The sequence below is a fragment of the Pelophylax lessonae genome (assembly GCF_965119305.1).
Source record: "Pelophylax lessonae genome assembly, chromosome: 2".
NCBI lineage: Eukaryota > Metazoa > Chordata > Amphibia > Anura > Ranidae > Pelophylax > Pelophylax lessonae.
This window is the reverse complement of record NC_138769.1, coordinates 482,008,314-482,032,263: the sequence shown is the minus strand read 5'-3', so window position 1 is coordinate 482,032,263 and position 23,950 is coordinate 482,008,314. Positions and strand designations below refer to the sequence as shown.

At 40.7% G+C, this 23,950-nt stretch overlaps 1 protein-coding gene across 1 annotated transcript in view; it reads right to left on the bottom strand.

Moving 5' to 3' along the window:
- Positions 1-9,439: 9,439 nt before the first annotated feature.
- The window catches only part of METTL21C (methyltransferase 21C, AARS1 lysine), a 124,784-nt gene continuing 110,273 nt past the window's right edge, over positions 9,440-23,950 (bottom strand). Inside the window, exons 4-5 of the mRNA XM_082244508.1 lie at positions 10,000-10,117; positions 9,440-9,851 (exon numbers count right to left, since the gene is read on the bottom strand). Coding sequence (XP_082100634.1) covers positions 9,457-9,851; positions 10,000-10,117 — 513 coding nt within the window. The 3' untranslated portion in view covers positions 9,440-9,456. The remainder of the gene's footprint in view (positions 9,852-9,999; positions 10,118-23,950) is intronic.

Sequence of the window (23,950 nt, the reverse complement as noted above, 5' to 3'; positions counted from 1 at the left end):
ATAGAGAGCAGCGGGGGCTGTGACACCTCCCTCTACGCACTGTAAGTGGAGACGGAGCTGTCATCCGCCGGCTCAGCGGGGATCACGGATTGATCCCCGCTGAGCAGCACGGATCCGCCTACGGAGGCGGACCGTGTGAAAGAGCCCTTACTTGTGCAGACATCAAATCCTGAGATTGCTGCTGGGCACCAGCATCTAAGATGTGATGACAGACTCTGAGCTGTCACTCTAGTGACTCCATAATATTCCCATTCACTCCTCCTCCCAGTGGTTACAAAGAAAGGTAAAGTAATTCCACCCTTCCAAAATAGGAGAGGGCTATGCTAGAGAATTTGATTAGTCAAATTTGTTGGCATGTTCAGGGGCACAGTGCAAGTTGATACATTTGGAAAGGAAAATGCTGCAAGTAACCATTTATAATACCTGATTTTTCTTTGCTTTACCAAAAGTTTTCCAGTTGTCTTTTAAAGCCTCAGCAATGCTGCTCCCCAGCTGCCACAAGTTGCAGTACTTTGTGTGTGAATTCCTGCTACCCTTGCTGCACATAGTGGTTCTTCCCATGCCTCAAGCATTACTACAGGATAGCCATGCTCAACCAGGGTTCCTTAAGAGGTTGCCAAAGGTTTCTTGAGCTATGGTTGATTGACCTCCCATCTTATTTCTACCAAGTTTTTACTTGGTAGAGGCAGCAGCAATGGTATATTTAGGTGCCTGGAAGTGTAACATTTTGACAATACTATAAAAGAGGCAATTCTCCTACTGACCACTAATGCCCCGTACACACGTTCCGATAATCGTACGACAAAACTCGCTTTCGACCCGATCGCACGATAATCTGATCGTTAGTACACAGCTTTCGACAGCCGATCACGACGGTTCATCCAACAAAATCCGAAGGGACAAACAGGAAAACTTCTGCCTCGTGAACGACAATCGTTTCTTCAGTACACTATGCGTCCCCTAAAAAACGATCGACCAAGACCGTGCATGCTCAGAAACACTAAAATAGCACGGAAAAAGCCTGGCTGCCATTGTTTTTGTTTTGCCCCATCTGATACGTAGCTAAGCAACCAGGAAGCTTTTCCAGAATCATACGACAAAAATCATACGGTTTGTACGCATTGTTGAATTTGATGTTGGTATCATGCAACAAAATGCGAACAATAAGTCGTCCGATTATCTGAACGTGTGTACGGGGCATTATGTAAGGAACATTTTTTCCACTGACACCTGATGAACTGGTTTTACAAGTGTTCCCAAGCACCTGAAAATGATTTTAGGGTTCCTCTGGGCTTTACCAGGTTAAGAAAGGCTGCTACAGGACATACAAGGCAGCAGAAGGAGCCACTGTGTGTGAGATTTGACTCAAATACTTGCAGCAGGGTTTCAAGATGTGCGACACTGAAAATATAAACATAGGGCCTCTTCCTTCTGCAGATATCATTTGTTGCTTTTTAATGGGCCATACACACTATAAGATTTTCTGAAGACTTTTACCTTTAGATTTACCAAAACCATATAATATGAGGTCAAACCTAAACACTTTCAATTTGTATGCAATCTGGCAGGCCCTTGCACTACATAGAAAAGGTAAATCTGAAGGAAAAAGTCTTCAGAAAATCTTAGTGTGTATGGCCCTTAAGCCTGAAATGATTGCATCACTTCAAGCCGATCCAAACAGAAATGGTATGGACATGCTGAACTTGGAAGATTTATACTGAGGTAATATTCTTTTACCATTGTACGGAGAGTGTTTTGCAGTCAGTATCTGAGGCTGGCTTCACACTGATGCGAATTGGATGTGGGTTTTTCTGCATCCAATTCGCATGACGGGAGATTGACCAGCTCTCAATGCAGCCGGTTCACACCTCTCCAGGGCGGCCGCGGAGCGCATTGCTCAGGGGTCCTGAACATCTTTGACTCTGTTTCAGGTTTGAATTTAGGCAAAAATTTGAACCTGATTCGTCCCTATAATGGAGAACAGAGAACCCTGCTTTGAGCTGCATCGGTATTAGGTGTGAACCTAGCCTCAGGAATTCAGGAGAAATTTCCCCAGGAGAGTGCAAATCCTTTCTACCTTTCTGTGTTTACAACAAAGGCAGGTTAGAAACTTTTTTTAATCAAAGTTTGTGCTTTTAAGTAAAGGCAAACTTTTTTTCCCATTTTGATTAGAGTAAGGAAAGGTTATAACCCCTGTCAGGGTTCCCCCCCCCGCTATCTGTGTCCTATTGGGGATATTAACATTCCTGTCCCATAGCCAAATCAGGAAGTAAGAAGAATACCCTGCAAATTAAAAGAATCCTCTAGGCCCCCCAGAGCTAATGTCCCCACTGAAAGATTTCCCCTCTTACCCAGAAAGCATTGCACCCATGATCTGCTGGCTGTCTGTGTATGGACAAGCAGTTACTCAATGATAGCTCCATGAACTACCTAGCAGGGATCCTCAAACTACGACCCTCCAGCTGTTGTGGAACTACACAGCCCATGAGGCATTGAAAAACTCTTGACATTAACAGACATGACAAGACATGATGGGAATTGTAGTTCCTGAACAACTGGAGGGCCATAATTTAAAGACCCCTGACCTAGAGCAATCGACAGTGCTGTGGTAGTTTAATGAGAAGTACAAGCTGCACATACTGTCGGTATTTGTAGTTCACTCATTCACAGAACACTAAATGAATGACGCAGCTAGGTGAGCCCCCACTCACTGTAAATGGGGATTGGGGGGGGGGGGTGTGCTGCATTTGTAACGTGTCGCTCCCTGAATATAGATGTAACCTGTTACAAAAGGTGAACTTCACCTTTTAACTTTCAATGATTAATAGGTAGGACAAATGGGAGTGTAAATCTCTCTAATGGGGACACAAAAAGCAAAAATCTTTTAGGTATTCTAATCCCTCTCCACTCTATCCAAAATTTTAAAAAAAAATGTTGCTTTTATTTCTACTTTAGGTTGTTGTACAGTCATGGGAACCCCATAATGTGTGCCACTAACTTTACACCAGTACAACTCCAGGCAAATGATTAAATACATATGAACCATTCTACCTGCCAAGGATCTGTAATTCAATTCAGCCTGTAATGTGATCTACGCATCTGTAACAGTTATGTCCTGAATGCTCATAAGACAGATTTTACACAGGTGCGAGAGGCTTCTGCTTGTCTACAGAATAGCTCCATCGTTGGCCTCAAACTTTGCTGAATTTGCCTGCGAAGAAATGACCCCCCATTAATACAGGTAAATGGATAGCAATCCTAGTGTTGGCAAGTTGTCACCTGCCTCAGGATTGGCAATTTGACCTCCAGGTTAAAGGTTTTTCTGCAGTTAAGCAATACAACCTGCATCAGAACCAACTCCAGCCTGTGATTTGGACATTGAAACAACAGCACACTGATGGGTTTACCCCTATATAATACTGTTTAACCATAGAATGACTGCACTGTTCAAAGCAATAAAACCCAGACTCGGTTAATACTGTAAAAAACTAGTGAAAAACAGTCAGAAAAGATGAGTAGGGGAAAAAAAGTCAGTGTCTCCACCTGTTAAATCATTCCTGTTTTGGAGTTTGTCTCATTGTTGCCCATCTAGTGCACCTGTTGTTAATTTCATTAACACCAAAGCAGCTGAAATTGATTAACAACCCCCCTCTGCTACTTAACTGACCAGATCAATATCCCAGGAGTTTAATTGACTTGATGCTATATGCTGAATAAGAAGTGTTCCTTTCATTTTTTTGAGCTGTGTGTGTGTATATATATATATATATATATATACATATATATATATACATACACACACACACACGTCCCTGCCCTTTTGGCGCTTCCAATTTTAAGTTCCTAACTCACATTTCTACACATACTAGGGTCAATTTACACAAGAGCCAATTACCTACAAACATATCTGCAAGGATGACGGCGCAGTGAAAACCTCATGTTTGTAACTCCCTATCAAGTGTTATAATTGTAAACCATACATGAATAAATACTCATTTTAAAAAAAAAATCACTTTTCATGTACCTTAGAAGTATTAAAGTGCCAACTGTGCAAAATTCAGAAAGTGCTGCCCAAGGAAGAGGTCAAATGATGAAATGCGTAGGGCGGAGACTGAATGTGTCGTCACCACCTATGCTGGGTCTTCACTTGTGGCTAATGATTGATGTCTGATGCAAGCCTGGTTCTGATATTATGTGTACTGGCACAGTGGAGACACTTTACTATGTGAGTGTGATCATTTTAATAAACATGAAGAAAGTTCAAAAGGTTTTTATGTTATGGGAAGTTTTCTTTCTTCCATTGGGACCTATACTATCTGAGGATTTGATACACCCACTGAGGGGAATGCGCAGCTTGCTGATTTATGATTTTACCAGCAATTATTTTTGGTGAGCTATTTTGCCATAAATGATGACTGATTATTTCACAAAGGTGTGGTGGAAGACACAAGCACATTGAAGATATTCTTTTTGCCAGACTTTATTTTTGCACTTCACATGGGAGTTAAGATAATTATATGAGACTTTGATCATTAATGTCTACGATTATAGTTGTGTTTTTGGAGTGATACAATTTTGCACATCAGTACTTCTAAGCTTTATGTGATGTTTTTTTATAAGTATTTATTCACTTATTGTTTACAATTATTAAACACTTGATAGGGAATTACAAACAAGGTTTTCACAGCGCTGTGACTTTGCAGATATAATCTTTGGTTGAGGATTATCCCAATAGAATTGCAGCAGTGCAAACATTTGACACAGCACTTTAATCATTTTCTGGCGCGGTTCCATCTCCCCTAACCTTGCAGCATGTCTTTGGCTTGTGGGAGGAAACTGGAATACCAAGAGGAAGCCCATGCAGGCACAGGGAAAACATGCATTTAGTGATAACTTTGCCATTGCTTAAGATAAAGTATATATATATATTTTTCCTTTAAGGAGTTACAAGGCTTTCTTTGTTTTTGTCTTAGGATTGCTTAAAACATTTTTTTGGAAGACATCACATAAAGTAACAATTAAAAAAAAAAAAGTGTTAACTGTAAAATAAAAATATACATTTTATATCTGTTTCACTCCTCCAGATGCCTACAATCATAAGGAACACACCTCTATATATGATGAAGATGTGAATAGTTACATCCTTTTTAGATTAAGTGTTTACAGCCTACTGCAGCCACAAATTGTTGGTTAATCCAAAGTTGCAATACGCTCCATGTTCCCTGGCTTCATTAAAAAAAAAAAAAAAAAGAAAAGAAAACATCAAATTTGACTAGGTCAGGCATTGTCTGAGCACAGCCAGAGCTCCAATCTCTAGCTACTGGACGTTCACAGAGACTCCATCTTTGGCAAATTGAGCCTCTAAAATGAAGGATATGCACATGGAGAATTTGATGGCAAGCAACAAAGACTGCATATACATATGTCTATGTACAGAATGTACATATATAGTATGGTTGCTATACAAATCCACCAATGCATTTACATTTTTACTGAATAACCTTATGCCTCGTACACACGCATCGATAGTTGGCCGTGAATTTTCGGCCAACGTACGATCTTCGGCTTGTTAGTATGATGCTTCCGATTCTTCGGCCAAAGAAAATCTGGTGTGCATGCTATAAAATTTTTGTTGGCCGTCAACAGAACGGCCGATTGTTCGTCAGTCAGTACAGATTTCGGCAGACAAAAATCTGATGAGCAAGACTGGGCATGCTCAGAGAAGAAAAAACGGAAAGTAAACCAGAACATGACATCACTTCTGAAGTTGGTTTTTGTTGGCCGAGAAAATTCGTGTGCAGTCTAGAGCACATTTCAACCAAACACAACAACACTGGACAAAAGACGGCCGATCGGTCGGCCGATAATCGTTACGTGTGTACGAGGCTTTAAGCCCCGTACACACGTACCGATGGTCGGCATACAAATGTTCCTCTTTTCTCCCCGGGATGTCGGTGTCTGCTGAAAAGTGCAAAGACAGCACAAGGACAGCACAAGAATTTTGTCCGCCGACTGCAGAAGTGATGTCATGTAATGGTTAACTTTCCCTGTGTTTTCTATTTTCTGAGCATGCCCAGTCTTGCAAATCTGCGGTCTGTCGGCCGAATTCTGTACTGACAGGCGAACAATCGTCCGTTCTGGTGTCGGCATACATAAATTTTCATGTTTGCAAGAAAGACTTTTGTCCGCGGATTGTGCGCAGACATCTGTCGGAGGCACCATACTAACACGCGTACAATCGGCAGATCCTTCGTCCACCGACGTTTGTATGCCGACGATCGGTACGTGTGTACGGGCCTTTAGTCTCTACCTCTTTTATGTTCTATCTCCCTTCTAACCCTTTTATGCACATAAATAAGGTTACTCACTCTTGCTTTCTAGGTTCACAGCAACATATACGCTATGGTTTCTGCATGCATACTGTACCCCCTGCAAGAAAGCAACAGTAATAGTTTTACGATTACAGAGGAAGCCATTTTTTCAAATTAAATTTTACGCAGTGCTACCACGTGCCGTGTCAGAAAAAAAGGTGCATGTCCATTTTAGGTCTGTTGTGTTGTATTGGCGATCCACTGAAATTACACAAGTTAATGTGTGACATAATACATGTTAAGAAACAGTGTTGGTGTGGGGAGCCCTAATGCGCTGATACAACCTATATAACTTAATTTGATAATTTATTGATATTTAAACTTTCCTTTCCACTTCAATTTTAAGCCTTTAGAAATGTATAAGCTGATAAAAATGGCAACATAGGGTGTTCTTTATGCACAGTCATTTCCTGTACTTGTGATTGTCACACAAAGATGAATTGAATGATTATAGCAGGCACAGCTTAGAGCGGGAACAGGTCTGCAGTGAAGTTTACTCAAATCATTGCAATGGACAGGACTTTGATTTCTTTAGTTGTCTAATGACATCCTCCCATAACCCCACCCCCTTCGTGAACCCCTGGGGTGTGCTCTGTGATCACCATGTCCTTCGAACACAGCTGATTACAGATCAAGTTAATGAGCCAATTACAGTGGCCCTTTACCATGTGATCAGCTGTGTCCAATCACAGCTGATCCCGTATAAACAAATGCCGGTGTAACGTTAGAATTCCATACCCTCGTCACTTCCTGTCTCAAACAGCTGAGCAGCGCAACAGTGCGCATGCTCAGAGCCCCGGATACGTAATTGAACAGCAAAGAATTTGGCAAGTGCGCATGCTCGGAGGGTAGGAAATTATCACGGCACTGTGTGTAATGTTATACTTGCGGCGGTAACATTAAAACAGTTTGGCTGCAACATCAATCATCTCCTCTCCTATCCCTGTGACTTGCCTGATCTCGTCTAATAAATATAAAATCGGTGGCGGGTGTATGAGATGTAAATGACGGCGATCGCGGCTCCGTGATCCGCTTTTATATTTATTACCTGAGAGCAGGGAAGTGACAGGGGAAGGAGCGGAGATGATTTATGTTGCAGAGGAGCTGTTTTAATGTAACCGCCGCAAGTGTAACTAGCGTGAGAAATCCATACCCTCCGTAGGTGCACCGGAAGTGAAGAGGGTATGGTTTTCTCACGGGTATGGTTTTTTCACGGAACACCGGTAATAGTAATTTCCTTTCCTCAGCGATGTCCCGGGTGTGAGGTAAAGAAAGCAGGTAACCGGCTATCCTGTGACAGCACTCATCTAAGCCTCGTTCACACGATCAGATTATTGGACAAATTTTCTTTAGTTTTTTGTTGCATGCTTGTCTCATATGGAAAGTGAACAGGTTACTTTCATACAAAAATTCTCATACGACAGAATTCAACTTCAGAAGTGATGTCATGTGTTGAATTGTTTTGTATGTATTCTTTAGTTTCCGAGCATGCCTAGTCTTGCTCTTATGATTTTTTTCGGACGAAAACTGAACTGATTAAACGAAAATCGGACGTTGTGTTCACGTACAATAAATATTTTATAGCCTGCACATCCAGTTTTTGTTGTACGAAAATACGTAATCGGCTGTGGAAAGCACTATACTAACGATCCGAAAATTGGCAGATCGTTCGTTGGACTAAATTTTACTTCCGACTTTCCTATTGTGTGTACGGGCCTTAACACTGATGATCAGTGCAGCCTCATCAGTGCCCATCAGTTATTTGCAAACTTTTATAACAGAAACTAAGAAAATAAAATTATTTTTTCAAAATGTTCAGTCTTTTTTTGTTTAGCAAAATAAAAACCCAGTGGTGAATAAACACCACCAAAAGAAAGTTCGGTCACAAAAAAAAAATTATAACAATTTCATATGGGTACAGTGTTGCATGGCCACGCAGTTCTCAAAGTGTGATAGCACTGAAAGCTGAGGATTGGCCTAGTCAGGAAGGGGGTGAAAGTGCCCAGTAGGCAAGTGGTTAAACATATCTATCTTTGTTTATTTCCAATACATGTAGGACTGAAAGGACTACTAGTTTACACAAAAAATAAGGATGTTTGTGTTGTTTTTTTCAGTTTAAAGGAAGTGACAAGGACACTGTATTTTCTGGCAAGTTCAACACGTATTTTCTGTACTTGCTGAAAATGAAGTTGGCTTGAAAACGAATCCAGCTATCAAATCTAAGGCCAATAAACTGCAATACATGAACATTTTTTTTTCAGGTTTAAACATACTTCCAAAAAACGTTGACTAGAATCGGGCTTTAATAAGCTTGTTATAGATTTAGCATCTATTTGAGACCATATGTCCGTCTAAAACTGGCTTGTCAACAGGATAAAGCTAGACTAGCCGAAAAATCATTAGAAAAACGAAAAATCGGCCGTGAGGGTAGAGGATTGTGCCATCATGTAATGACCAAATTTCAACCGATAAATCGTTCAATGAACATTTTTCATTCAGTTTGTCACATATGCCTAGTGCAAACAGTTCGGCCAAGAAACACATTAACCTTTCAATTTATTGTTCGGCAGAATTTTCCAAACTGTTTGTTCAATTTTCGGTTCTGAAAAGTAAAAATCGATTTTCTATTTGTGCCCATTAACTGGACGAAAAATGAACGATCGGACCAAATGACAGATTTTCAAATGATTTTTCGGCAAGAAATTTTACTGTAAAATGATCACCATATTTACCCTGTTACAGGAAGTACAAGATCAACAGATCTGTCATAATAAAAACAAATACAATTATGGTAATAAGATTAAAAAACAAAAACTGCTGTGTCAATGCTAGTGATAGATTGCATCATTTTTGTCATTTTTTCCAGTGCCCATAAATTCAACTTTAATGTAGAAAAGCTTGTTTAACACCTGTTAATGAAAGTGATTTCAAATAAAGTATTAATAATGCTCTAATTTCTTCTACTTTATGTTAGCTACTTATAAGAAATTCAGCTACTGGTGTTTCCGACAGTTATTACTGCAAACTGCAACAAACAGTTATTTAAAAATACACGCAATCTTAATAAATAACTTGCCATGTATGTCTAATCTATTTTATGTCTTGCTTTGAAGATTTTAACCTCTAAATCTGGGAATTCTGCCAGCACTTCTGTGTGAAAAGACTTGTTAAACCTTGCTAAAAAATCAAAATCAGTATTAAATCTGAATTTATTAGCCCATATTAACTGTGTTCCAGGCTGGCACAGGTGTTTCATAGTTTCCAGAAGTTGGTCCAGACACGTATGGTGGTAGACTACATCCGCCGCAAGAATATAATCATACGCACAAGTGATTTTGGGGTAGTTGGATTCAAGGTCTTGACCCCATATCAGTTCTTTTACTTCGGGCATATGCAAACATCGCCCTCTTGTGTTTCTTGCCACATTAAATCTCAGATTGCCAAGTACATTGGGCAAGTCAGTTACTAGTGCATGAGCTCCTGGAAGAGGAAATGGGTATCATACTGTACTGTACAAGTGTTAGTAATGCATATTGAAGCAAGAAAGCTATTAAAAATTGCTTAAAGTTGATATGTGATTTCATCTGTGGTTAGTATAAGCACACCAAATAGTAGACCAGTCACAGACCTAAGATGCATGCAACAATCGATACCAGTCCTGTTCCAGAGCCGATTTCAAGAACCTTCTTGTTTCTCAAGTCAAATTCATCTTGGTTTTCTTCCAAGAAGTAACATAATGCCTTGGCCTGTAAGAGAGTAAAAGTGACAAGTGACATACACAGGAAGTCTGAATATCATTATTATTATTTCAGGTACTTATATAGCGCTGTCAATTTACGCAGCGCTTTACATATACATTACACATTCACATCAGTCCCTACACATTCACATCAGTCCCTGCCCTCAAGGAGCGTACAATCAAAGAAAATACTTTGGTTCACCAGGAAGTGCATTTGTTAAAATAAACAAAACTTCACTCACTACCCCAATATTCTCAGCTATGTAAAGTACACACCCAGGTGCAAACCAGTTCTAGCACACAAATTCAAATCATATAAAACACAAACAAGGAAAAATTAATATATCAGAACAATGAGTCCATGTTAGCATCAGCAGTTTCTCCTTCCAGAGGGATCTAGGACAGTTCCCACCAGCAGAAAATGGTAAAACCAAAAAATAAAGAAAGAGAGACCCATTACCTGAGTGTAATATTTATTAAAACTCAATGCAAATGAAAATGACATATTGTACATGTAAAATGAATACAGTATATGAGCACATTTGTCAAGTGTCCAGTAGGTGACAGTATACTAGGTGGTCCCAGCACTATATATATTTGGAGATACTTCTACTCTATTACAAATCTACAGACGACCTGTGTTTTTGACCTCGCTTTGGAGATCCTCGTGGGAATTTTGATCGGGGGGCTCTTTCTCACTGTCACCTGTAATAGCCATCATTTATTTGGCTTACAACCATCCAATCTCCCTTTGGAAGCCCATATAGATACATAAATTGTTTCAGGCCTATCTTTTATAGACCTAGCCAATTCGGCACATACTACCTGCGGCCAAAGACACCTGAAGGCGCTTTTTCTCACCCTTTAAGGTCCATCTACCTGGTCCTCCGTCCTGGTATTCACAGAGGCTTTTGCATATCTGTCTGAGCTCTGGTGTTTTCTGGACTATCGAGAAAGGCATTTGGACCGAAACGCGTCTAGTCCGATCCAGACACCTCAGACCCTCTCGGTTCCAAGACGTATTTATGACCATGTTTTTATCATCCATGTTATTTTTGTTTTTGTATATTTCATTCTTGTAATATTTGTAATAAAATTTATACATTTTCATACTCAAGTCCTGGTTCTTGCCGTTCAAAGTCCCAATCCTCAGGGGTTCTCCATTGTTCAATATTTACTAGGGATGTTGGCAAGATTCCATGGTTAAAACACAGACTCCGAATTTATCCTCTGGACAAAATATGTCAAGTTAATGTGACCTACAGATGGGGATTCCCTGCATGCCTCATCGCTTTTAAAGAAGGTAGATCCTCCACCCTACGCTTCCCTGAGGAATTGGAAAAGTTTTGCCACGATCTGCAAATTGATCCACCTGACCTCCCAGGATGGCAAGTATACCTGCCTGTCTTCAAACCACTCTCTGATGGTGGGGGCCCTAGACAGGACGTTCAATCCCCAGTCTACCACTGCATTCATTTGTGTGACTTACCTAATGTTGTTTGGTACTTCTCTTTGCATTTCTCTCTTCCTATCTTTTTCCTCCTACTATCTACTTTCCGCTTCCAATACTCACCTTCTCGCTATTCCCCATGCTTGAGATCCTAGATATATAAATTAGAAGCTGTATCCTCTCCTATCTCCCCATGGTGACTTTAAACACCTCATGATACAATGTACAGTACGTGGTTCACACGCTGCGGGCAAGAGGCATCAACTATTGCGTGAACTTCAGCGTCTCTCTTGTGACATTTTTACAAGAGACAAATCTTACCTACTCCACTTCTGCCAGAATCGCCTCCAAAACTTTTCCCACTTGGTATTGTAGCCTTTCTGATATTCATAAGGCAAAAGGAGTCGCCACTGGGTTTTATAGGAATGTCAACTTTCAATTACAGGACATGGTGGCAGACCTCCAAGGTAGATTTTTATTTCTGAAGGGACTCATTGGGAACACCCTTTGTACTCTGCTCATTCACCTAACCAGCAGCAGGTTGATTTCCTATCGCAAATGCTAGGTAAGCTATCCACCTTTGCTCAGGGACTAGTGATTTTTGCTGGAGACCTCAATATGGCCCTTTACCCCCATATTGATAAATCTCGAGGCTCCACTTAGCTCACCAACAAAAAATTGGCTTACATGCATAGATGCTTACACAAACACCGATGGACACCTGGCGAACACGACGCCCAACGGGATGGGATTACTCTCATTTCTCCATACTGCACTCCACGTACTTGAGGATCGACTACATTTTTGTACACCATCATCACCTAGAGTGGGTTACAAAGGCCAACACAGAGGTAGTCACTCTATCTGACCACGCCCCCATCGCAGCAAAATTTATTATTCTGACATGATCCCCCAAAAAAACAATTGGAAACTCAATAACTCTCTTCTCTCCAACCCGTGCAACGTCTCTATACTAGATAAACATATCCAACAGTATTTAATTGATAATGACATGGAAAATATCTCCCCCTTAACACTTTGGGAAGCACATAAAGCCTTCATGCGGGGCAAGCTGATTAAGTTAGGATCACATAAGAAAAAAGAACATGCCATCCTGCTTAATGAGGCGCTGCGACACACCAATAAACACACCAATCACAAGGCTATACTTTCCCAACTTGTAGCAAAACAAGATGAACTAAGCTCTCCTATACCTTGAAAATAAGCGTGTCTTTCACTTGGTGTCCAAAGAGATTTACGAATGGGGCAATAAACCCGACAAGTTAACAGCCCATAGTCATCCCTTTTTATTTCCAAAATTAAAACCAATGCAGTTGCCTTAGCTTACTCGTCATCTGACATTGCTAAAACCTTTAGGGACTACTACCAACGCCTATATAACGTCCAAAAAGAACATCCAACATCTGACACATACGTCCACTATACATAAATAACGGACTTCTTGTCTAAAGTAAATCTCCCCATTCTTCCCATTGACAGACTGCAAAAACTGGAGGACCCCATTTCGGAAGAGGAGATAGGCAAGGTTGTGAAACCATTAGCATCCGACAAGGCACCCAGTCCAGATGGCTATACTGCCAAATATTATAACATTTTCCAACACACCCTACTTCCTCACCTAACTAAATATGCCAATTTTGTATCCGAGGGAGGTTCATTTAGACCCGAAACCCTGCACGTACAAATTATCATTCCCAAACTGGGTAAAGACCCTACATGCTGCAGTAGTTACAGACCCATCTCCCTATTGAACACTGATGCTAAAACCTATGTACAAGTCTTGGCGTAGTTGCGTCACTTCCTGATCCGGAGCTATTGTGGAATGCATCGCGTTCCGGAACTACGTACGGCCGACTACCTGCATGCTTTCTCCCGATACAGGGATACTTTTTTATGCTGATTCTTTACTATTGCAAATGTGAGTACCCTATCTTATGACAATTTGAATAAATTATATTACGGTATCACACTATATGTCCCCCCTTATTCATTTTATACACATCATCACCGGAGCCTAACCTGAGAGCAAGTGGAATATTGTGGAAACAGCACTGTCCCCTCCCTCCCTTAACACTGAGGAGTACGGAAGCAGAGGACTGACAGGAGCTTTTACCCCCATGCTGTGGTATACAGCTTTTATATACCCTGCTTAACACCCCTGTTTGGTGTTGGGCACTCCGTTCAGTGCAATCATTTTTACAACCATCCTGGGCACCCTTCCTTTGTACAAGAAGAGTTTTGGGATTGCCACCTGAAGATCAAGCACTTTCACCTATGAACTTTTTTACTGTGATTTATGCACTTTTATCCCAGGAGATATCACTGTGCATATCCTAATTCGCACTTTGTTTGGTATACCAAGAGTCATTTATATAGTCACCCCCACACCTTATTCACTGTGCACTTTCTTCAGTGTATATACCCATTGTGTTTAGTACACTGCTGCACTGACTGCTTATTTAGCGTTTTTTTATATATAATTTATTCACATATTACCACCAATTTGTATCAGTCTGTTTTATTATCAACTATTGGCTATTTATTATTTTTAATATTATTATAATATATTTATAATATATTTATTTGTGCCAAGTCACCTTATCACCTTATTTTATGCCACATAGTCACCTTATTGCAACATTTATTTATGTATTTATTTATATAGTGGTAATAATTAGATTTATGCATAACTTGAATATACTACCTAGTTTTCAGAGGGGTTAAATATATATATATATATATATATATATATATATACACACATCAACTTAATTTATGACCCCCACTAAAGTGCGTCTTTACTAGATCATACTCCATTGGGCAGCGCCAACTCCCTACTCCTGTGCATCTAAAGTCTTGGCAAATTGTTTGCTTCCCTTAGGACCCTAATGCTGATTGCACACACTAAACTTTGCTCCCAGCCCACCTTACTTCTTTCAACCTATGCTGAAAAAGCATTTCACAGGGTGGACTGGAAATACTTGCTAGCGGTATTATCACACCTTGGCTTTGGCCACCAGATGAATATACGCGTCGCAGCCATATTTAACCACCCGACAGCCAAGATTAGAGTCAATGGTATACTCAGCAACTCTTTCACCCTACACAATGGCACACGACAAGGCTGTCCATTATCTCCCTCATTATTTGCGCTCTCCCTCACTCTGTTTTATTAAAAAAGATCCCAATATACACGTTATTAGGACGAGTCCAAAGGAACATAAATATGCTGCATACGCAGATGACAAAACCAAAAATTACCTTACCCAATTTATTGGCAGTCTTCTCTACCTTTGGGGCAATCACGAATTTCTAGATCAATCTCGCCAACTCAGAGATACTTAACCTCACTGTGCCGCAGAGAGACGCACAAATATTAAGAGAGAACTTCCCATTCGCCTGGCACAGCTCATCATTACAATATCTTAGAATATCACTGACTTCCTCCCTTTCAAAATGTTTCCAAATAAATGACATGCCCCTACTTAACGCTATCCGACATGACTTAATCTATGGAACTCCCTTGCACACACATGGTTGGGTAAAATAAATGTAAAAAAAAAATTAATGTGTTGCCTCGCCTGCTCTGCTTGATCCCCTTCTGTGTTCCTCTGGGCTATTTTACCATTCTCCAGTCCTGTATAGGCATTTATATTTGGAAATACTCCAAACCTCCAATATCCAAAAGAGTACTCATCAGATCTAAACGCCGAGGGGGTCTTGCCTTACCTGACCTTAAACGTTACTACCATGCAGTTCTACTCACTAGAATTGCAGAATAGTCCTTCCATCATCAAGACAAACTATAGATCCAACTGGAATATCACCTTAGTCAATCCTCAACAATATTGAAACTTGTCCGATACTACCTCCACTCTGACATTCTCATCTCTGACCATTTGGGACAACATCATAAAAAATTCTCATGGAAATTACAACTCTCCCCTTCTACCACTTCTAGGCCACACTTTCTTTAAACCAGGACTGATTGACAAAGGTTTTCTTTCGTGGACCACTTCCTACCAACTTCTCCAGCATCAGGTATTACAAGATATAAAACTTACCACTACATATACTCAAACCACCCTCTACTCTTACCAAACTAGACAAATGGCGCTACAACGAATTATCCCAATTTATACGTGTCCCTACAAAACCTCTAAGCTCTTACAAGGACTTATAACTCATTGAACTCATCTTTGCCTCAAAAAATAGATTCTCTAGGGGTATCTCCCAATTCTACACAGCCCTACTAGACCTAGATGGAATGGATTATCCTCCGTATATACACAAATGGGAGATGGAATTACAATGGGGAATCCACTTCTCGCTATGCAGAAATAATATCCACTGAATAGTTCTAATCCCAATCCAGGCTCTAATGTTTCATCTCCACAATGGGAAATGCCTTAATGACACTATTACCTTCCATACAGTTTCTCATTTATACGTAACCTCTTTATATGACATAGCTTGGGATCCCGATACATGGCACAGATCTACAAACTTCCCCCTTCCCCTTACCTTTTCTTCTCTCTCAAACTTTTTCCCCTCCCCCTCTTCCCTCCTCTTCACTACTATCTCTCAATTCTTTACCCTAATATAGAACAAATCTGAGATATCAATCAAAATGCAAAACTGAATGCTTTGAAACAAGTTATATCAAAGTGTTCAAAATATTATTCTGTATGCATGCCTATTCACCTCATTAAAAATTTAAAAAAAAAATAGAGTTTCTATTCCTGCCCACCTTGCTTTTTACCTTATAATCTGCCAGTCTCAGACCAAAGAAAGGTAGATTTGATGACTTCTTTGCACCAACTTCAAGCACAAGATGAGGTTGTACCAGTTCCTTTAGAACAGGGGTGGGCAATTATTTTTCCCTAGGGGCGAAATGAGAAATTGGGATTGTTGTGGAGGGCCAAACCAACGTTTGTTGTATAGTAAAAAATATTTTGATTAAACCAGCAGCCTTAGGTGAACAATACTGGACTGGGGAGTCCATGAGAACAAAAACATAAAGAAAAACAAAATCACCTGGCACTAGGAATAACAGGTATAACTGCTCATGAAATAGTGTACACACTCACAATTATTAGAAGCAGTAAAAAATGAGTTGTAGTGATGTGGTACTGCGCTAATAAAACAAGAAAATAGATGTAATCCCCTAATGAAGTCACGTACCCGTGACGCAACGCGTAGGGAAGAGGCATACCAGAAGTGACGTTTGACAAGCTCCGTGCTCGTGGATTATGCTGGTTTTACATTGTGAAAAAAGTGAATAATCTTTAAAGTTAATAAACTTTTAAAAAACTAGATTACACTATGGAGACCCCTTTTTGTACCCGCACATTTTACAGAGTGCTTTGAAGAGGAACCTCAGGAGGACCACAGAGAAGACATATCAGTTTCAGGAGCCAGTTAAAAAGAGCAAAGGCCCCCAGATGAGAGCAGAGAAACTGGGAGCCACCTCTTAAAGACACACAAACCCAATGCTGTTACCTTACAGCAGTATGGTGAGCGGCCTGTGAGCACAGAAGTGTCATCACACTGAAGATTTGCTGTGATTTGTTTCAATGTCTAGTGGTCATTCACATCACACTGTGAAGGGAAAAAGCTGATTGAATATTCTAGACATATTGGAAAAGGACAATTTGTTCACTTTATTGTTTGTTTTTTTTCACCATTTGCACTATTGTTTATTTGAGCACATCAGGCAGATTTAACAGTATTGCTATTTTTATTTGGATAATATTGTATTTGTTTCACTATTTGTTTGCTGCTGCTGCATTTATATTATCACTGAATGTTGCTGATTTTTTTAAGACCAGTAGTACACAGTTTACATCTATTTTCTTATTCTAATAACACAGCACCACATCACTACATTTTCATTACTCTAGTAGCCACAGATTAGCTATACCGGTGCTTGACGACTGTTTGAATATTTTTACAATTAAAGTGAGAGCGCGGGAGCCCTCACCACACAGTATTAAAGAAGTGCCCTCTGCTGATCAAAATGTTGGTGTAGGGCAGGCTAGTAAAAGCAGTGAGGAAGCTGACAGGTACAGGGTCAAATAAAGTAATAGTAATGTGTGTGTGTTTTTTTTGTTTTTAGTTTGGTTGAACTAGATGGACGTGTGTCTTTTTTCAACCTGACAAACTTTGTAACTATGTAAAACAAGAAACATTTTATACTTACCTGCTCTGTGCAATAGTTTAGCACAGAGCAGCCCCTATCCTCCTCTTCACGGGTCCCCCACTGGTGCTCCTGTCTCCAGCCCCCGCCGAGTGCCCCCACAGCAAGCCACTTGTTATGGGGGGCACTTGTTATGGCTAGCTCCCGAGCCCAGTTCTGAGTGTCCATAACACACACAGAGCAGGACTTGGCCCGGCCCCCTGCTCCCTCCTCACTTCCTCTGATTTACAGCAGCTGGAGCCAATGGCTCCTGCTGCTGTATCAAAGCCAATCAAGAGTGAGAGGCCCGAGAGAGCCTTCCCTCTCGTGCACATCACTGGATCAAGATCATGCTCCGGTAAGTATTGGGGGGCTGCAGGGGAAGCTGCATGCAGAAGAGTTTTTTTAACCTTACTGCATAGAATGCAGCAAGGTAAAAAGCCTTCTGCATTTACAACCACTTTAACTAATCTGCCATTCTGAGAGTTGATGTGTGACTGACAGGCTCAGAGAGATAACTGGCAGAGCTGCAAGCACCGCGACTAGTAGGAGAGAGCCTGAGATTGGTACATTTGGGATTTCTGCAGATTCTAACCTGGATTGAATACCAGGTGCATAGCTCCTGGGGTTTTCAGCGTGCTGGCGCTAACATAGGAAAAACGTGGCTGGGTAAGAGTAGCAGGAAAGCATCAGGACTCGTAGAACTGATCAACCCTGCTGTACTAATCAGCTCGTCAGGCTCCCACTCTCCAGTTCTCACAGCTCTCACACAGATATCTATTAGCAGGCCTCCCTGAGCAGGTTAGCTTCCTCACTGAGAAAGGTGACAGACTGGATGCGGCCCTGAGGCCCTAATTTGCCATGATCTGCTTTATAAGAACAGTTTCAGGGTTACTTTCTACCCAAACCTATTCACGGTCTCAAAACCAAATGAGAGCATCCACCATCCACTGGACCTAAAATCCATAAACCAGTTTCTTTGTGTTCAAAAATTCTGAATATAATCACCAAGATCTGTCATTGCTTCAATCAGACAAAGTGATTGCAAGATGCTTTTCTCCATATTCCCATTTCAGTATATATAAAGAATCTGCACTATTATAATTATACTATAAATGTGAAAACAACTGCAGATTACCAAACAAGTGCTCTAGCTGCTCTTTACACTAATACCATGTAAAAATTAGGCAGTGTAGTGTCAAAAACTGAAACAGCATAACAATCAATAAATATACTTAGGGCTTTTTTTCAGCGGGAACGCGGGGGAACGCAGTTCCGGCACCTCCAGTCTGAATGTATACAATAGCAAAGGGGTGCTGGGGCCAGTGGGGTGAGCTGAAGGGCCTATTTATGCTGGCTGCTGGGGGATCTATTGTTGCAGGGGTGAATCTATTGTTGCTGGCAGGCATTCTGTTGTGGGTGGGACTTTTTTTGCAGTGGACGATTTATTGTTGCTTGGGGGAACTATTGTTGTTGGGGGGGATCTATTGTTGCAGGGGAGGATTTATTGGGGGGGGCGATTGTTGCAGGGGAGGATTTATTGTTGCTGGGGGGCTAGTGTTGTTGGGAGTCTATTGTTGCTGATTGCAGGGGATCTATTTTACTGTTTTTTCTATTGTTGCAGGGGAATATTTATTGCTGCTGAGGGGATCTATTGTTGGGGGGGGTCTATTGTTGCTGATTCCAGGGGATCTATTTTACTGCTTTTCTAGTTATCATTAACAAATTCCATACAAATTACCTACAACCACAACATGATACTTGGTTCTGTATTCTCTAAAAGGGGGGTACTGGGAGGTGGGCAGAGGGTGGAACCAAAGGACAGCAGGTGGGTAGGGAGTGGAGACAAGGGGTGACTCAGAAGAGGGGAGTACCTGCACCTATTCTCGGTGAAAAAAAGCCCTGAATATAATAATAATGTTAAAACCTTCACATGGTAAGGGCTTTAAATGCGGTGTGGAAAACCCACATTCTGTGTCAGATTCAGGCAGCGCATTCAAATCGCACTGCCCTTGCAGTCTGCAGTTTGGTGTTAGTGCAAAGTACAAACGTAGGTCGCAAATGCAATGTATTTGTCCTTACCGGATCGCATGGTACGGTGCAGTGCGATTTCAGCCCATTCAAAATGAATGAATATGCACTGCACGAAATGCACGTTGTTGTGTGATTCACATGCAGTTTCTAGCGTGAATGGGCTCTAAAAGAAATTCCTACAGTGAAAGGTTGTATCAATGAACAGTCTTAAACTAAACAGTCCCCATAAATCATCATTCTATATTCATCAACCTCTTAAAAGGTGCCAAATTTCAAGTTTTGAAGTTTGGCACCTTTTCAAGAGGTTGAAGAATATAGGAGGATGATTTATGAACACTGTCTAGTTTATGAGGCTTTTTACAGATATAATTTTTCACTATAGAAATGTATTTTACTGTGTGGAGGGTTAATCAATATTTGAATATTTATTAATATTTACGGCTTGGTTTATGACTGCCCTGCATGATGTTTATATTTTGCCATTTTCTCATCTCATTACCACTTTCTTCATTTTGCTGTAGGAGACCACCACTTCCAGGTCATGGCACTGCCATTTTGGCTCTGCTCTTTATATGTTCTTTGGTTTGAATTATATATTGGGATGTTGAAGTGTTGACCGTCTCTAGAACTGATATTGTATCCAACCAAAGAACATAAAAAGAGTATATAGGATATATCTCAAAAGAACAAGGGATTTCTGAGGAAGTGTTGACGTCAATGAGGTGAGCACAATACCACCTTGATTAAAACATACAGCTTTTATTAGTATTCCAATTACGATTTATTCCAATTTAATTGGAATACTAATAAAATGTATATATTTTAATCATGGTGGTATTGTGCTCAACTCATTGACGTCAACACTTCCTCAAAAGTCCCTTGTTCTTTGGAGATATATCCTATATACTCTCTAAATGTTCTTTGGTTTGAATTATATATTGGGATGTGGAAGTGTTGACCATCTCTAGAACTGATATTGTTCACAAAATACTACAATATTCCATTCCGTCACATCTCACCTTACTAGAGATATTCAGAATGTGGGAGAAGACGATCACATAAAGCAGTCCTAACGCTGGAGTAACCAGTCTCTCTCTTGGTAATTCATGGATGCAGGATAATATATAGAAGGGGAAACACTGAGATATAACCCCCCCCCCCCACTGCTTCATCCATTTGATGCAACAGTCAAACATAATTCCCATGCAGTCCCATGACTACTATTGGCCCGAGGGCCTATCTGGAGGGAGTCCATTTTTTTTCAACTGAAACTGAACTCCCACAACCAAACCTTGTACATAATGCATAATTACTGCTGAGATGGAGTTACCTTATATTAACATATATAACACTAGTCTGGTACACACAAAACACACCTATATTACAAGGTTCACAAGGCTAATAACATACATTAGACCTCCTAAAAGAATTACAAAAGCACAAAAATCATGTCTGGTGTCTAAAAAAAATCATATTTTCTTTCTGCTAAATAACATGCCATTTGCTGGATTGATAAACATTGGTATATGGTATATATGATAAACATTGGAAATATGGATGTATGTAAAATATAAGCCATTAAAGCAGAACTCCAGCTGCTTTCTAAAATGTGCTGGTTAATTATACGGTAAGCCCAACAAGGTGCATACCACATCACAGACGTATCTTTTTTATTTACAATTGACAGTGTAAGAGTGCCGGAGGTTTAGCTATTGCTAGAGAGATGCTCCTTTCTTACACAGCAGCCACTCTGCCTGCCTCTTCCCTGTGCTGCTCTTTCACAGAAGCATTGTATTTTGTGAATGACCCCCACATAATACACAGTGCTTCCCAACTCTGGACAATTAAATATGATCCATTTTAGTGGGGCTGTGCCACCACACTGCAAGCTTTAGTTGCTTGTTTAGGTCTAGGGGAAACCCATTTTTTTTTACCTGATCCTCCACTCCTCCCCACTGCTAGACAAGTTTCCACAGGCTCCCCTCCCCTGCGCTCATGCGGTCAAGGATCCTGACATCATTAAGACCAAAGAAGGGTCCATAGCCCTGCATTGGACATGTTGATGCCAGGGAACAGTCCACCACTGGCATGTGGGGCAGTGCCATCTGCTGAAGGAGTGCAGGATTACGTAAGTAAAAATGTTTCTCCTCTCGTCTAGTCAAAATGAGCAATTATCCCTTGCAGTTCAGGCGCAGTCCCACTGCAAAGGATATTTTTATATTTATTGGAGTTAGGAGAAGGTGTCATTTATTGCTGCTGAGGGGATCTATTGTTGGGGGGGGGTCTATTGTTGCTGATTCCAGGGGATCTATTTTACTGCTTTTCTAGTTATCATTAACAAATTCCATACAAATTACCTACAACCACAATATGATACTTGGTTCTGTATTCTCTAAAAGGGGGGTACTGGGAGGTGGGCAGAGGGTGGAACCAAAGGACAGCAGGTGGGTAGGGAGTGGAGACAAGGGGTGACTCAGAAGAGGGGAGTACCTGCACCTATTCCCGGAGAAAAAAAGCCCTGAATATACTAATAATGTTAAAACCTTCACATAGTAAGGGCTTTAAATGCGGTGTGGAAAACCCACATTCTGTGTCAGATTCAGGCAGCGCATTCAAATCGCACTGCCCTTGCAGTCTGCAGTTTGGTGTTAGTGCAAAGTTAATGAAAAACGTAGGTCGCAAATGCAATGTATTTGTCCTTACCGGATCGCATGGTACGGTGCAGTGCGATTTCAGCCCATTCAAAATGAATGAATATGCACTGCACAAAATAGCATGTTGTTGTGTGATTCACATGCAGTTTCTAGTGTGAATGGGCTCTAAAAGAAATTCCTACAGTGAAAGGTTGTATCAATGAAAAGTCTTAAACTAAACAGACCCATAAATCATTCTTCTCTATTCATCAACCTCTTAAAAGGTGCCAAATTTCAAGTTTTGAAGTTTGGCACCTTTTCAGGAGGTTGAAGAATATAGGAGGATGATTTATGAACACTGTCTAGTTTATGAGGCTTTTTACAGATATAATTTTTCACTATAGAAATGTATTTTACTGTGTGGAGGGTTAATCAATATTGGAATATTTATTAATATTTATGGCTTGGTTTATGACTGCCCTGCATGATGTTTATATTTTCCCATATTCTCATCTCATTACCACTTTCTGCATTTTGCTGTTGGAGACCACCACTTCCAGGTCATGGCACTGCCATTTTGGCTCTGCTCTGCACCCAAAGTGTTCACAATACAATTTGCCCTTCTTTTGGCTCTTCTTACGAACCCAAGGAATGTAAGTCACAGGTTACCTGGATGACCCAGCCAGAACTTTGTCTGCCAACATCCAATGAACCATTCAGTTCTTTCAAACCTTTGCCTGGATAATACCTTTCCAAAGTCTGCCCTCCTGCCTTCTTATTGTCTGGAGTACCTGAGTCTAATCTTGAACATATCCCAGGCCAGAATATTTCTCCCTCAGGACTACTAGGACCATCCCTTTAAGATTTAGCTCTCAGACCCTCAGGTTACAACACCTCAATTAGTTTCTGCATGAGAGTTCTGGGCCTCATGGTTGTCAGCCTCAAGCCAGTTCCCTGTTGCACTCCAGACTCATTTGATCCAATGTCCTTAAAATGTGGAACAAGCAAATCCAATACCTAAATCACCCAATGCTATTGTCCAGTCAGGAGAAGATCTCCCTGACAAGGTGGATCATCAACCTTGTCCTGGAGTTGAGGAAGTCTTTCCTTCATAAGACTGAATGTGGTAACACAACATATGTGAGCCTCAGATGCTTACAAAATGCATAGGTCCTGACACAATCAGGTCTTATGTACACATTATTTTCCTGCATTTGGAGATTGTTAGAAACGCACATCAAAAGACAGATCATCAGACATCCATTTAATTTTTTTTTTAAGGAAGAGTAGATGACAGTACAGAGGCTGCATTTGATCTGCTTGGTAATGGGTTTCTTTGGATGGAGCATGTCCCACTAAGGTGGATTTGAATTGTAGGCCAAGCAGGTAAAACGCTGGTACAGGTATACAACTGCTTCTTGTCAAACACTGCATTTTGCATTCAAACACATGCATTTGAGCAGCAATGTGCTTAAATTGGAAAGGCTGCATTTGAGAACAACATCAATCTACATAAGCCCTTAG